The sequence below is a fragment of the Chiloscyllium plagiosum genome, unplaced genomic scaffold, assembly GCF_037043375.1.
Source record: "Chiloscyllium plagiosum isolate Xiang-an unplaced genomic scaffold, Cpla_swu_hap1 HiC_scaffold_26, whole genome shotgun sequence".
Taxonomy (NCBI): Eukaryota; Metazoa; Chordata; class Chondrichthyes; order Orectolobiformes; family Hemiscylliidae; genus Chiloscyllium; species Chiloscyllium plagiosum.
The window spans coordinates 58803848-58818171 of NW_028270164.1; the positions used below are offsets into that span (position 1 = coordinate 58803848).

At 53.7% G+C, this 14324-nt stretch overlaps 1 protein-coding gene across 2 annotated transcripts in view; it reads left to right on the forward strand.

The window, feature by feature from the left end:
- Window positions 1–14324, forward strand: part of ipo9 (importin 9) — a 74856-nt gene that overhangs the window by 50128 nt on the left and 10404 nt on the right. For both annotated transcript variants that reach the window (XM_043717094.2, XM_087973782.1), the window contains exons 18-20: window positions 449–724; window positions 1004–1170; window positions 2686–2819. In XM_043717094.2, coding sequence (XP_043573029.1) covers window positions 449–724; window positions 1004–1170; window positions 2686–2819 — 577 coding nt within the window. The remainder of the gene's footprint in view (window positions 1–448; window positions 725–1003; window positions 1171–2685; window positions 2820–14324) is intronic.

The following is a 14324-nucleotide window of genomic DNA, read 5'->3' on the forward strand; positions in this document are numbered from 1 at the left end:
TAGGGAGAGAATGTGGCATCATGTTTAGATTAGTTTGCGTTTAATATAGGAGAATGTAGGATTTGTTTAGAATTGCTATATTAAAAGTTAAAAGTTAATGTTTCAATTATTGACTTGTGTTGGTTTAATTTAGGCCAGTGGCAGGGATTAATTGGGGATTCATGTGTCCGTTCTATAAATTAGTGACTGCGGGTTGTTGGTTTAGCAGCTGCCTGCCTTAATTCTGTAACCATGCTCGTAAAAGTATGAAGAGACTGAATGACTCCCATTATGTTCTTCACCAGGTAGCTTTCTAAGTTAAAAATGTTTCCTGTATGATTTCTGCTCCAATGGTATGTAATAGATGGGGAGATTTAATTAATGAGTGCGATGTGAGATACATCTGAAATGAAATAAGGTACATCTGAAATGAAGAAACCTCCTCTCTCACTGAAGTCTTCTCTTACAGAATGGTGGTGAATGTCTGCGAGCTTATGTTGCTGTAGCATTGGAGCAAATAGCACAATGGCATGATGACCAAGGTCACAATGGGCTCTGGTACGTCATGCAAGTGGTGAGCCAGCTTCTTGATCCCCGAACCTCTGAATACACAGCAGCATTTGTTGGGCGACTGGTTTCTACACTCATCTCAAAGGCTGGCTCACAGTTAGGAGACAATCTTGATCAGATTCTGCGAGCAATCCTCAGCAAAATGCAGCAAGCAGAAACGCTCAGTGTAATGCAGGTGGGTAGGAGAGGGTGTCATGACTGGGCAGGGAGTCTGGTATGGGGGCTTGTGGTAAATGGGTTGGTGCGAATGTATGTGGCTGAGATAAATAGACTTTTGGACTCTGCGAGAATCTAGGCACATGCGAATTTGGTAGAAAGTGGGTTTAAGGTCAAAGATCAGTTACAATCGTATTGAAGGTGGGAGCACGGTCAAGGGATGGTTATTATTTCTTACAGTTACCCTATTTCTGCTCCGGTCTGTAACTTGAGTTCACTGTTCCTTTTCTCTCTCCAGTCTCTGATAATGGTGTTTGCACACCTCGTTCACAATCAACTGGAGCCTCTGCTTGAGTTTCTGTGCAGTCTGCCTGGACCCACCGGGAAACCTGCTCTAGAATTTGTTATGTCTGAGTGGACGAGTCGGCAGCCTCTCTTCTATGGGCAATATGAGGGAAAAGTCAGGTGTGCTATCTGTCCTGTTCTAGGAACCAGGATAATGATTTGGGGAAGTGTGGCAAGTTTGGTAAAGATATCCGATGTAGAGCCAGTGTTAAAATTGCAATTTAAAAATAGGAGGGATCAGTCACAGGAATAATATGGGTAGACCAAGATGGATTTGGAGTACATTCACAAGTAAATTGCAGAAAGACACAAAGACTATAGTAGACTTTTTGTAGTCTGTGATAGTGATAATGACAGGCTTCCTTTTCCTGAGCCAGGCTCTTGAAATATCAGAGTAAAAGGTTGGATTGGGAGAGGAATTCCTGTATTGTGCTGAAGAGAAATTTCTTGACCAGCTCAGTGTGAGTATTGGTGGAACTTGTCTGGGAATGAAATGGAATATGTTTCAATGGGAGATTGTTTGTTTAAGAAACAGTGATCACAGGGTGGGCATAGTGGTTAGCACTGCTGCCTCACAGCGTCAGGGACCCGGGTTTGATTCCCGTCTTGGGCAACAGTCTGTGTGGACTTTGCACTTTCTCCCTGTGTCTGCGTGGGTTTCCTCTCACAATCCAGAAAGATGAGCAGATTAGATGAATTGGCCATGCTAAATTGCCCATAGTGTTAGATGCATTAGTCAGGGGTAAACTGAGTCAGGGAAATGAATCTGGGTGGGTTACTCTTCGGAGGGTTGGTGTGGACCTGTTTGGCCAAAGGGCCTGTTTCCACACTGTAGTTAATCTAATCTAATCTAATTCATTTGAATTTGAGTAATTCTGGAGTAGAACAAAGTTCAATCAATTGTGAAAGAATTCAGCTGGAGTGGGAACCCATTACGATAAATTGAAAAGGGATCTGGCTGAGAGATGGATTGGAATTAAAGATTAGGGTAAAAATGTAAAGAAATTACCAAAGGCTTGGAAAGTAAATATAGTTTAAGGGTGGATAGACACATCCCATGAAGCTGAAGGGCAGGATACCCAAAGCAGTTTTGTCCAACCACAAAAAGTATGAGAAAATCTTAATATATCTTTTAAAGATGGGAACTGTGTAAGAATTAGTTTAAGATGAAAGCAACTCAATCTTTTTTAAACATAGAATCAGTAAAAGGGTTGCTAACTGCACCAAGTGAGATTTTGTGAAGGCAAAGGACAAGGTGCTAAATGAATCCGCTTTCATCAGAGAAGAGGTTACTGTTAATGTCACACATAGCAACGCCCTCATCTGTGAGTGAATAAAAAACAAAGCACAAGATATTTCAAAGCTGTTGTCATTGTGATTTGAGGGGCAATCTGACGTTCTTAGAGGGATCTAACCGTTGGTGTTTGCGCGCATGTGCTATTGTTAAGTTTGATAGTGATATTGTGAAATTAAAATTAAAAAGCGTTACACCCCCCAGTATGTCCTTCACCTCAAAATATGAGAAATGTCTATTAAAAAGACCATATAATATGTGTGACTCAATAACTTTTTATAAAGAGGCTATTATTGTGTATTTCAGGACTGGTCACTAAACAGATTGTGTTAACTCTACAGCACCGTAGCAATGTGTAAACTCTTACAACATGGCATAAACACAGACGACAAGAGGCTGCGGGATATCATGGTGAAAGGAGAAGAAATATTCAATGCCGATGAGGGAATACGCACTCGCTCCAAGGCAGCAAAAAGTAAGAATTTTTCTTAATTCCAGGCTTTGAACAGTGGATCCCCTTATTTTAAACAATCTGAATGCAAGACCAACATTAAAGTGAATTGATTTTAATAAAACTAGACTGGTGTGACAGTAATATGGCTATAAGAGCTATATTTAACCCTTCTTCAATAAAAGAGGATAGAGACAGAGGTGCCAGGGGTCTGCTCAAAGCCAATAAAGTAAACAGCTTGAGAGGCCTTGGGGCTTTTTTTTGTTAAAGTTGGAACGGTAGAAGCAGTCTGAATGGGTGGAGTTAAGTTCCCGCCGAACCAGGAGTTTTAGATTTAGCTTTCAGCAGTTGCTGAACTCTTGAAGCTGGATGTGAGAGCTCTTATTCCCCTCTTAATTACAGCTAAAAACTGAGATTCACTTCCTGCTGCTTGAATTGCATGTGAGACAATCTATTTTACTGAATTTGCTGTTGCCACGGGTTTGTTTATAGGATGTTACTATATTCGAACAGTTAATTAGTAGTTAATATATTATTTTTTAAGCATTTTGGTAAAGTTAAGACAATTCTTTTTGTTTTGTCAGGCGAGGAAGGAGCTCAAAAATGGTCTGAGGAGAGCCAGGAGGGGCACGAAAAAGGCTTGGCAGGAAGGATTAGGGAGAATCCAAAGGCATTTTACACGTATGTGAGGCAGGTCATAAGAGAATGATCAAAGAAAGAGTAGGGCTGATCAGGGATAGCATAGGGAACTTGTGTATAGAGTCTGAGAAGGTAGGGAAAGACCTAAATGACTTTTTTGCTTCTGTCTTTACTAAAGAAAAGGACCTTGTAGTGAATGAAACCATTGAGGAGCAGGTAAGCATGGTGGAACAGATAGAGATTGAGGTAGCTGAAAATTTTGACAAATGTTAAGATTGACAAGTTGCCAGGGCCAGATCACATTTGTCCTTGGCTGCTTTGGGAAGCGAGAAATGTGATTGCTTCGCCGCTTGCAAAGATCTTTGCATCCTCGCTCTCCACCAGAGTCGTACCTGAGGACTGGAGGGAGGCAAATGTAATTCCTCTCTTCAAGAAAGGAAATAGGGCAATCCCCAGCAATCACAGACCAGTCAGTTTCACGTCTGTTGTTTGCAAGGTGTTAGAAAGGATTCTGAGGGACAGGATTTATGACCATCTGGAAGTGCATGGCTTGATTAAAGGCAGGTCATGCCTCACAAATCTTATTGAGTTCTTTGAGGATGTTACTAGACAAGTTGATGAGGGTTGAGCAGTGGATGTGGTGTATATGGACTTCAGCAAGGCATTTGATAAGGTTCCCCATGATATGCTCATTCAGGAGGGATGGGATACAGGGAAATTTAGCTGTCTGGATACAGAATTGGCTGTTGACAGAAGACCGCGTGTGGTAGTGGAAGGAAAGTATTCTGCCTGGAAGTCAGTGGTGAGTGGTGTTCCACAGGGCCTCTACTGTTTGTAATTTTTATTAATGACTTGGATGAGGAGATTGAAGGATGGGTTAGCAAGTTTGCAGACGACACAAAGATTGGAGGTGTCGTTGACAGTATAGAGGATGTTATAGGTTGCAGGGTGACATTGACAGAATGTAGAGATGGGCTGAGAGGTGGCATCAACCTGGATAAATGCGAAGTGATGCATTTTGGAAGGCTGCACTTGAAAGTTGAGTACAGGATTAAAGACCGGATTCTTGGCAGTGTGGAGGAACCGCGGGATCTTGGTGTGCAGGTACATAGATCCCTTAAAATTGCCACCCAAGTGGACAGGGTTGTTAAGAAAGCAGATGGTGTTTTGGCTTTCATTAACTGGGGATTGAGTTTAAGAGCCGTGCGATCTTGTTGCAGCTCTATAAAACTTTGGTTAAACTGCACTTGGAATACTGTGTCCAGTTCTGGTCGCCCTATTAAAGGAAAGATGTGGATGCTTTGGAGAGGGTTCAGAGGAGGTTTACCAGGATGCTGCCTGGACTGGAGGGCTTATCTTATGAGGAGAGGTTGTCTGAGCTCGGACTTTTTTCGTTGGAGAAAAGGAGGAGGAGGAGAGGGGACCTAACTGAGGTATATAAGATAATGAGAGGCATAGATAGAGTCGATAGCCAGAGACTATTTCCCAGGGCAGGAATGACTAACACGAGGGGTCATAGTTTTAAGCTGGTTTGAGGAAAATATAGAGGGGATGTCAGAGACGGGTTCTTTACACAGAGTTGTGAGAGCATGGAATGCGTTGCCAGCAGCAGCTGTGGAAGCGAGGTCATTGGAGATATTTAATAGACTGCTGGACATGCATGTGGTCACAGAAATTTGAAGGTTCGTACATTAGGTTTACCTTACATGAGGATCAATGGTCGGCACAACATCGTGGGCTGTTCTGTACTGTACTATGTTCTATGTCTGTATTTTAACTCATGTAAAAATAGTGTATTTTGCTTAATTAGTAGTTTCACCAATCAAATTACATCTGGAATGCAATGTCTTACTTTAAAATAACAAATAGTTAGGCTGTTGTCATAGTATATTTTGAGGGGGTTCGGTCTGGTCCATAACAGTAGAAACTGCAAATAAACTTGCAAAGTCTTTGTATATGTATGGAGGAAGGAGCATATGAAGAGAATGCAGAATATTTTTAACTGGTACAAAAAGAGAACATTTGACCTTCAAGTTGATACTTATTCACTAAATTGAGCCATAAAGAGGGGAATCGTACAACAGATCTACTTGTGGCTCATCTGTAAAGTTTACATTGGCTCCATTCCACTCTATCCTATTCAATGGAGAGAATATCAAGCTAGAGGAGATGTTCACAGGCTTTGACCTGTGAGCATAGCTGGGTAAGAGTTGGGTGAGCCAAGTAGCTTGTGAAACAGGTTGACAAAAAGAGGGTGAACCAAATGATACGCTAAACCAAGAGGCAACAGTAACTAGGTATGTAAGTTATCAGTGTCCCTACCTCGAGGCCAGAAATTCCAGGTTCAAGTCCCACCTACCCTGCAAGTGTCATAACATGTCCAAACAGGTTGCATAAAATAATTATAAATAATTAGCAATTACATTGATCTAAGGGGATAAAATTGCAGTGAAGTAAAGCTACTAAGGCTGAAGGGGTCCCAACTTGTATGTAATAAAAATCTATGTGCAATTAAATAATTAAGGGTGTTAGACTGAAACATTTTTTATATTGAATTATATGCAAAATGTACTTTTAAGCAGAATGATGGGTCACCTGAGAGCAGTTTCCTGCAGTTCCTGAGCAATTAGAAACTCTAAGGCACTTATGAATAACTGTAGATCCAATTGTTCAAGCAATGGCATTATGGGTCTGCCTACACCAAGTGGACTGTCGCAGTTCCAAAAGGCAGCTCACTACCGCTCAGGGGCAAATCGAGACAGGCAATAAGTGCTGGCCCAGCCAGCAACACCCACATTCAGTGAATGAATTTATAAAAGGATCAACTGCAGTTAGTGCAATGGCATGTGGGAGGGTGGAAATCTTACTCCAGTTAATGGATGTTTATCTGACAGGAAGAGGCAGTCCTCGGAGAGTGATACAATCAAACTGGTTCACTTTGTAACTGAGTGAATGCATAGTTAAAAAAACGGGTGAAGAACTGAAAATCAGTACTTGGGAGGTGAATATTCATCTCCTTTTTCCCAGCTGATTGACCTGTTCTGGTAGCCATGGAATTTATGCACCAGTTCAGTTTCTGGGCCAGAGATTTTGGTAGTGGGGGATTCAGCAATGGTAATGCCATTCAATGGAGAGATGGTCATTGTGTGGCACTTGTAACATGAATGATACTTAGCACTTAGCAGCCCAAGCCTGACTCTGATCAGTAATAGGATAGAGATTATAGAAAGAGTGGAGGGGTAGGGGCAGATAAATGTCATCCATGGCGAAATAGGGAAGTTAAAGGTATTTTAAAAACAAAAGCTAAGGCACACCATATTGCAATGGCAAGTAACCTGCTGGAAAATTGGGAAATATTTTAGTAACCCTTGGTTGTTCCTTAAAAGGTGAAAAGAAAACTAATGCAAAATACAAAATCAGCAGAAGTTTTTTTATGTATAAAATGGAAGTGAGTAGCTAAAGTGAACATTTTGTTGATTGGAGGATGAGACTGGAGAGTTATGTGGAAAGCACAAATGGCAGAATCACTAAATCAAGACTTTGCTTCAGTTTTGAAGCAGAGTACACTAGTACCATTCCAACAGATAATGTGGAGGTTAGAACATAGGGCATATTACAGTACAGCACAGCTCTTTGGCCCACGATGTTGTGCCTGTCTGGAATTTACACATTCTCCCCCTGTCTGCTTGGGTTTCCTCCAGGTGCTCCGGCTTCGTCCCACGGTCCAAAGATGTGCAGGTTAGGTTAATTGGCCATGCTAAATTGCCCACAGTATTCAAGAAAGCATTAGTCATGGGTAACTGTCAAGTGAAAGGGTAAGGGAATGGGTCTAGAGGGTTGCTCTTCGGAGGGTCAGTGTGGATTTGTTGGGCCGAGGGGCCTGTTTCCACACTGCAGGGATTCAATGAATATAACTCGCACACCCCTCAATTTATTGTCATCTATGTGCTTGTACAGCAGTCTCTTAAAGTCCCTAATGCCTCTGACTCTACTACCATCACTGGCAGTGCATTCCACACACTCCCCACTCGGCGTAAAGAACCTACCTCTGACATCTCCCCCATATCTTCCCCCAATCACCTTAAAATTATGACCCCACGAGGCAGCCATTTCTGCGCTCTCTCTCTGCCTCCCGCTCTCTCTCTGCCCCCCGCTCTCTCTCTGCCCCCCGCTCTCTCTCTGCCTCCCGCTCTCTCTCTGCCCCCCGCTCTCTCTGCCCCCCGCTCTCTCTCTGCCCCCCGCTCTCTCCCCCTCTCGCGCGCTCTCCCCCTCTCGCGCGCTCTCCCCCTCTCGCGCGCTCTCCCCCTCTCGCGCGCTCTCCCCCTCTCGCGCGCTCTCCCCCTCTCGCGCGCTCTCCCCCTCTCGCGCGCTCTCCCCCTCTCGCGCTCTCCCCCTCTCGCGCTCTCCCCCTCTCGCGCTCTCCCCCTCTCGCGCTCTCCCCCTCTCGCGCTCTCCCCCTCTCGCGCTCTCCCCCTCTCGCGCTCTCCCCCTCTCGCGCTCTCCCCCTCTCGCGCTCTCCCCCTCTCGCGCTCTCCCCCTCTCGCGCTCTCCCCCTCTCGCGCTCTCCCCCTCTCGCGCTCTCCCCCTCTCGCGCTCTCCCCCTCTCGCGCTCTCCCCCTCTCGCGCTCTCCCCCTCTCGCGCTCTCCCCCTCTCGCGCTCTCTCCCTCTCGCGCTCTCTCCCTCTCGCGCTCTCTCCCTCTCGCGCTCTCTCCCTCTCGCGCTCTCTCCCTCTCGCTCTCTCCCTCTCGCCCTCTCGCTCTCTCGCTCCCTCTCTCGCTCCCTCTCTCGCTCCCTCTCGCGCTCCCTCTCGCGCTCCCTCTCGCGCTCTCCCTCTCGCGCTCTCCCTCTCGCGCTCTCCCTCTCGCGCTCTCCCTCTCGCGCTCTCCCTCTCGCGCTCTCCCTCTCGCGCTCTCCCTCTCGCGCTCTCCCTCTCGCGCTCTCCCTCTCGCGCTCTCCCTCTCGCGCTCTCCCTCTCGCGCTCTCCCTCTCGCGCTCTCCCTCTCGCGCTCTCCCTCTCGCGCTCTCCCTCTCGCGCTCTCCCTCTCGCGCTCTCCCTCTCGCGCTCTCCCTCTCGCGCTCTCCCTCTCGCGCTCTCCCTCTCGCGCTCTCCCTCTCGCGCTCTCCCTCTCGCGCTCTCCCTCTCGCGCTCTCCCTCTCGCGCTCTCCCTCTCGCGCTCTCCCTCTCGCGCTCTCCCTCTCGCGCTCTCCCTCTCGCGCTCTCCCTCTCGCGCTCTCCCTCTCGCGCTCTCCCTCTCGCGCTCTCCCTCTCGCGCTCTCCCTCTCGCGCTCTCCCTCTCGCGCTCTCCCTCTCGCGCTCTCCCTCTCGCGCTCTCCCTCTCGCGCTCTCCCTCTCGCGCTCTCCCTCTCGCGCTCTCCCTCTCGCGCTCTCCCTCTCGCGCTCTCCCTCTCGCGCTCTCCCTCTCGCGCTCTCCCTCTCGCGCTCTCCCTCTCGCGCTCTCCCTCTCGCGCTCTCCCTCTCGCGCTCTCCCTCTCGCGCTCTCCCTCTCGCGCTCTCCCTCTCGCGCTCTCCCTCTCGCGCTCTCCCTCTCGCGCTCTCCCTCTCGCGCTCTCCCTCTCGCGCTCTCCCTCTCGCGCTCTCCCTCTCGCGCTCTCCCTCTCGCGCTCTCCCTCTCGCGCTCTCCCTCTCGCGCTCTCCCTCTCGCGCTCTCCCTCTCGCGCTCTCCCTCTCGCGCTCTCCCTCTCGCGCTCTCCCTCTCGCGCTCTCCCTCTCGCGCTCTCCCTCTCGCGCTCTCCCTCTCGCGCTCTCCCTCTCGCGCTCTCCCTCTCGCGCTCTCCCTCTCGCGCTCTCCCTCTCGCGCTCTCCCTCTCGCGCTCTCCCTCTCGCGCTCTCCCTCTCGCGCTCCCTCTCGCGCTCTCCCTCTCGCGCTCTCTCGCGCGCTCTCCCTCTCGCTCTCCCTCTCGCTCTCCCTCTCGCTCTCCCTCTCGCTCTCCCTCTCGCTCTCCCTCTCGCTCTCCCTCTCGCTCTCCCTCTCGCTCTCCCTCTCGCTCTCCCTCTCGCTCGCTCTCTCGCTCTCCCTCTCGCTCTCGCTCTCTCGCTCTCGCTCTCTCGCTCTCTCGCTCTCGCTCTCTCGCTCTCTCGCTCTCTCGCTCTCGCTCTCTCGCTCTCTCGCTCTCTCGCTCTCTCGCTCTCTCGCTCTCTCGCTCTCTCGCTCTCTCGCTCTCTCGCTCTCGCTCTCTCGCTCTCGCTCTCGCTCTCTCGCTCTCGCTCTCTCGCTCTCTCGCTCTCGCGCTCTCTCGCTCTCGCGCTCTCGCTCTCGCGCTCTCGCGCTCTCCCTCTCGCGCTCTCCCTCTCGCGCTCTCCCTCTCGCGCTCTCCCTCTCGCGCTCTCCCTCTCGCGCTCTCTCCCTGTCGCCCTCTCGCCCTCTCTCCCTCTCGCGCTCTCTCTCGCTCTCCCTCTCGCTCTCCCTCTCGCTCTCCCTCTCGCTCTCCCTCTCGCTCTCCCTCTCGCTCTCCCTCTCGCTCTCCCTCTCGCTCTCCCTCTCGCTCTCCCTCTCGCTCTCCCTCTCGCTCTCCCTCTCGCTCTCCCTCTCGCTCTCCCTCTCGCTCTCCCTCTCGCTCTCCCTCTCGCTCGCTCTCTCACGCTCTCTCGCTCTCTCGCTCTCTCGCTCTCTCGCTCTCTCGCTCTCTCGCTCTCTCGCGCTCTCGCGCTCTCGCTCTCGCGCTCTCTCGCTCTCGCGCTCTCTCGCTCTCGCGCTCTCTCGCTCTCTCGCTCTCGCTCTCGCGCTCTCGCGCTCTCGCTCTCGCGCTCTCGCTCTCGCGCTGTCGCTCTCGCGCTCTCTCCCTCTCGCTCTCTCTCCCTCTCGCTCTCTCTCCCTCTCGCTCTCTCTCCCTCTCGCTCTCTCTCCCTCTCGCTCTCTCTCCCTCTCGCTCTCTCTCCCTCTCGCTCTCTCTCCCTCTCGCTCTCTCTCCCTCTCGCTCTCTCTCCCTCTCGCTCTCTCTCCCCCTCGCTCTCGCTCTAGCTCTCGCTCTCGCTCTCTCTCTCGCCCTCTCTCTCGCCCTCTCTCGCTATCGCTCTCTCTCTCTCGCCCTCTCCCTCTCTCGCCCTCTCCCTCTCGCGCACTCTCCCTCTCGCGCTCTCTCCCTCTCGCGCTCTCTCCCTCTCGCGCTCTCTCCCTCTCGCTCTCTCTCCCTCTCGCTCTCTCTCCCTCTCGCTCTCTCTCCCTCTCGCTCTCTCTCCCTCTCGCTCTCTCTCCCTCTCGCTCTCTCTCCCTCTCGCTCTCTCTCCCTCTCGCTCTCTCTCCCTCTCGCTCTCTCTCCCTCTCGCTCTCTCTCTCTCTCCCTCTCGCTCTCTCTCCCTCTCGCTCTCGCTCTCGCTCTCGCTCTAGCTCTCGCTCTAGCTCTCGCTCTCGCTCTCGCCCTCTCTCGCTCTCGCGCTCTCTCGCTCTCTCGCTCTCTCGCTCTCTCGCTCTCGCGCTCTCTCGCTCTCGCGCTCTCGCGCTCTCGCGCTCTCGCGCTCTCTCGCTCTCGCGCTCTCGCGCTCTCTCGCTCTCTCGCTCTCGCGCTCTCTCGCTCTCTCGCTCTCGCGCTCTCGCGCTCTCGCGCTCTCGCGCTCTCGCGCTCTCGCGCTCTCGCGCTCTCTCGCTCTCTCGCTCTCGCGCTCTCTCGCTCTCTCGCTCTCTCGCTCTCTCGCTCTCGCGCTCTCGCGCTCTCGCGCTCTCTCGCTCTCGCGCTCTCGCGCTCGCGCTCTCTCCCTCTCGCGCTCTCTCCCTCTCGCGCTCTCTCCCTCTCGCGCTCTCTCCCTCTCGCGCTCTCTCCCTCTCGCGCTCTCTCCCTCTCGCGCTCTCTCCCTCTCGCGCTCTCTCCCTCTCGCGCTCTCTCCCTCTCGCGCTCTCTCCCTCTCGCGCTCTCTCCCTCTCGCGCTCTCTCCCTCTCGCGCTCTCTCCCTCTCGCGCTCTCTCCCTCTCGCGCTCTCTCCCTCTCGCGCTCTCTCCCTCTCGCGCTCTCTCCCTCTCGCGCTCTCTCCCTCTCGCGCTCTCTCCCTCTCGCGCTCCCTCCCTCTCGCGCTCCCTCCCTCTCGCGCTCCCTCCCTCTCGCGCTCCCTCCCTCTCGCGCTCCCTCCCTCTCGCGCTCCCTCCCTCTCGCGCTCCCTCCCTCTCGCGCTCCCTCCCTCTCGCGCTCCCTCCCTCTCGCGCTCCCTCCCTCTCGCGCTCCCTCCCGCTCGCGCTCCCTCCCGCTCGCGCTCCCTCCCGCCCGCGCTCCCTCCCGCCCGCGCTCCCTCCCGCCCGCGCTCCCTCCCGCCCGCGCTCCTCCCGCCCGCGCTCCCTCCCGCCCGCGCTCCCTCCCGCCCGCGCTCCCTCCCGCCCGCGCTCCCTCCCGCCCGCGCTCCCTCCCGCCCGCGCTCCCTCCCGCCCGCGCTCCCTCCCGCCCGCGCTCCCTCCCGCCCGCGCTCCCTCCCGCCCGCGCTCCCTCCCGCCCGCGCTCCCTCCCGCCCGCGCTCCCTCCCGCCCGCGCTCCCTCCCGCCCGCGCTCCCTCCCGCCCGCGCTCCCTCCCGCCCGCGCTCCCTCCCGCCCGCGCTCCCTCCCGCCCGCGCTCCCTCCCGCCCGCGCTCCCTCCCGCCCGCGCTCCCTCCCGCCCGCGCTCCCTCCCGCCCGCGCTCCCTCCCGCCCGCGCTCCCTCCCGCCCGCGCTCCCTCCCGCCCGCGCTCCCTCCCGCCCGCGCTCCCTCCCGCCCGCGCTCCCTCCCGCCCGCGCTCCCTCCCGCCCGCGCTCCCTCCCGCCCGCGCTCCCTCCCGCCCGCGCTCCCTCCCGCCCGCGCTCCCTCCCGCCCGCGCTCCCTCCCGCCCGCGCTCCCTCCCGCCCGCGCTCCCTCCCGCCCGCGCTCCCTCCCGCCCGCGCTCCCTCCCGCCCGCGCTCCCTCCCGCCCGCGCTCCCTCCCGCCCGCGCTCCCTCCCGCCCGCGCTCCCTCCCGCCCGCGCTCCCTCCCGCCCGCGCTCCCTCCCGCCCGCGCTCCCTCCCGCCCGCGCTCCCTCCCGCCCGCGCTCCCTCCCGCCCGCGCTCCCTCCCGCCCGCGCTCCCTCCCGCCCGCGCTCCCTCCCGCCCGCGCTCCCTCCCGCCCGCGCTCCCTCCCGCCCGCGCTCCCTCCCGCCCGCGCTCCCTCCCGCCCGCGCTCCCTCCCGCCCGCGCTCCCTCCCGCCCGCGCTCCCTCCCGCCCGCGCTCCCTCCCGCCCGCGCTCCCTCCCGCTCTGTGCCTCTCCCGCTCCCTCCCGCTCTGTGCCTCTCCCGCTCCCTCCCGCTCTGTGCCTCTCCCGCTCCCTCCCGCTCTGTGCCTCTCCCGCTCCCTCCCGCTCTGTGCCTCTCCCGCTCCCTCCCGCTCTGTGCCTCTCCCGCTCCCTCTCGCTCTGTGCCTCTCTGTGTCTGTGTGTGTGTGTCTCTCTGTCTGTCTCTCTTTCTCTGTCTGTGCCTCTCTCTCTCTGTCTGTGCCTCTCTCTCTCTGTCTATGTCTCTGTGTGTCTGTCTCTCTCTCACTTGTTGGAAATGGTTATTGTCTGACTCTTGTGTGTTGTGAATGTTACTTGCCACTTGTCAGTCCATTTCGAAAAGTGTGGCATGGAAAAGCCCTTCAGAAATTCCTGAAGTGGCATGGAAAAGCCCTTCAGAAATTCCTGAAACGTCGATTCACCTCCTCAGATGCTGTCTGACCTGTACTTTTCCAGCGCCACACGTTTTGACTCTGATCTGCAGTCTTCACTTTCTCCTCCTTGTCAGTCGAAGCCTGGATATTATCCAGGCCTTGTTGCATTTGAGCATGAATTGCCTCAATGTTTGAGTTGTGGTGAATTGTACTGAACACTGCACAGTTTTCAGTGAACATTCCCATTTCTGTCCTGATGATGGAGGGGAAGGTCTGGTTGGGTCTTAGGTCCATTTCAGCCTCTTGGGCATTGAGGGAAAGGTTTGCATTTGATCAGCATCTGCATCATAGCTGAGGAAGAGCAGCGGCTCAGATGCGAGTTCAGGCGCCTGATAAGTGGAGAGTCTCTGCTAAAGACATTTGACAGCAATTTGCCATGGAGTGTTGCTGAACAAAGAGACCTTGGAGTGCAGGTTCATAGCTCCTTGAAAGTGGAGTCGCAGGTAGATAGGATAGTGAAGGCGGAGCTTGGTATGCTTTCCTTTATTGGTCAGAGTATTGAGTACAGGAGTTGGGAGGTCATGTTGTGGCTGTAAGGACATTGATTAGACCACTGTTGGAATATTGCGTGCAGTTCTGGTCTCCTTCCTATTGGAAAGATGTTGCGAAATGTGAAAATGTTCAGAAAAGATTTACAAGGATGTTGCCAGGGATGGAGTATCTGAGCTACAGGGAGAGGCTGAACAGGCTGGAGCTGTTTTCCCTGGAGCGTCGGAAGCTGAGGGGTGACCTTATAGAGGTTTACAAAATTGAGGGGCATGGATAGGATAATCTTTTTCCTGGGTTCAGGGAGTCCAGAACTAGAGGGCATAGGTTTAGGGTGAGAGGGAAAGATATAAAAGAGATCTAAGGGGCAACTTATTCACGCAGTGGGTGGTACGTGTATGGAATGAGCTGCCAGAGGATGTGGTGGAGGCTGGTACAATTAGAACATTTAAAAGGCATTTGGATGGATATATGAATAGGAAGAGTTTGGAGGGATATGGGCCGGGTGCTGGCAGGTGGGACTAGATTGGGTTAGGATATCTGGTCGGCATGGACAGGTTGGACCGAAGGGTCTGTTTCCATGCTGTACATCTCTATGACTCTATATATTTATCTGTTATATTTATAACTTGGTCATTATTACTCTGTAATCAGCAGAAACATAAGGAAACAAAATAACAGTCAAAAGAGAATTAAATAAACTCATGAAAAAGAAAATATCAGCCTCTGTGGGAAGAGAAGGCAGTGGGAG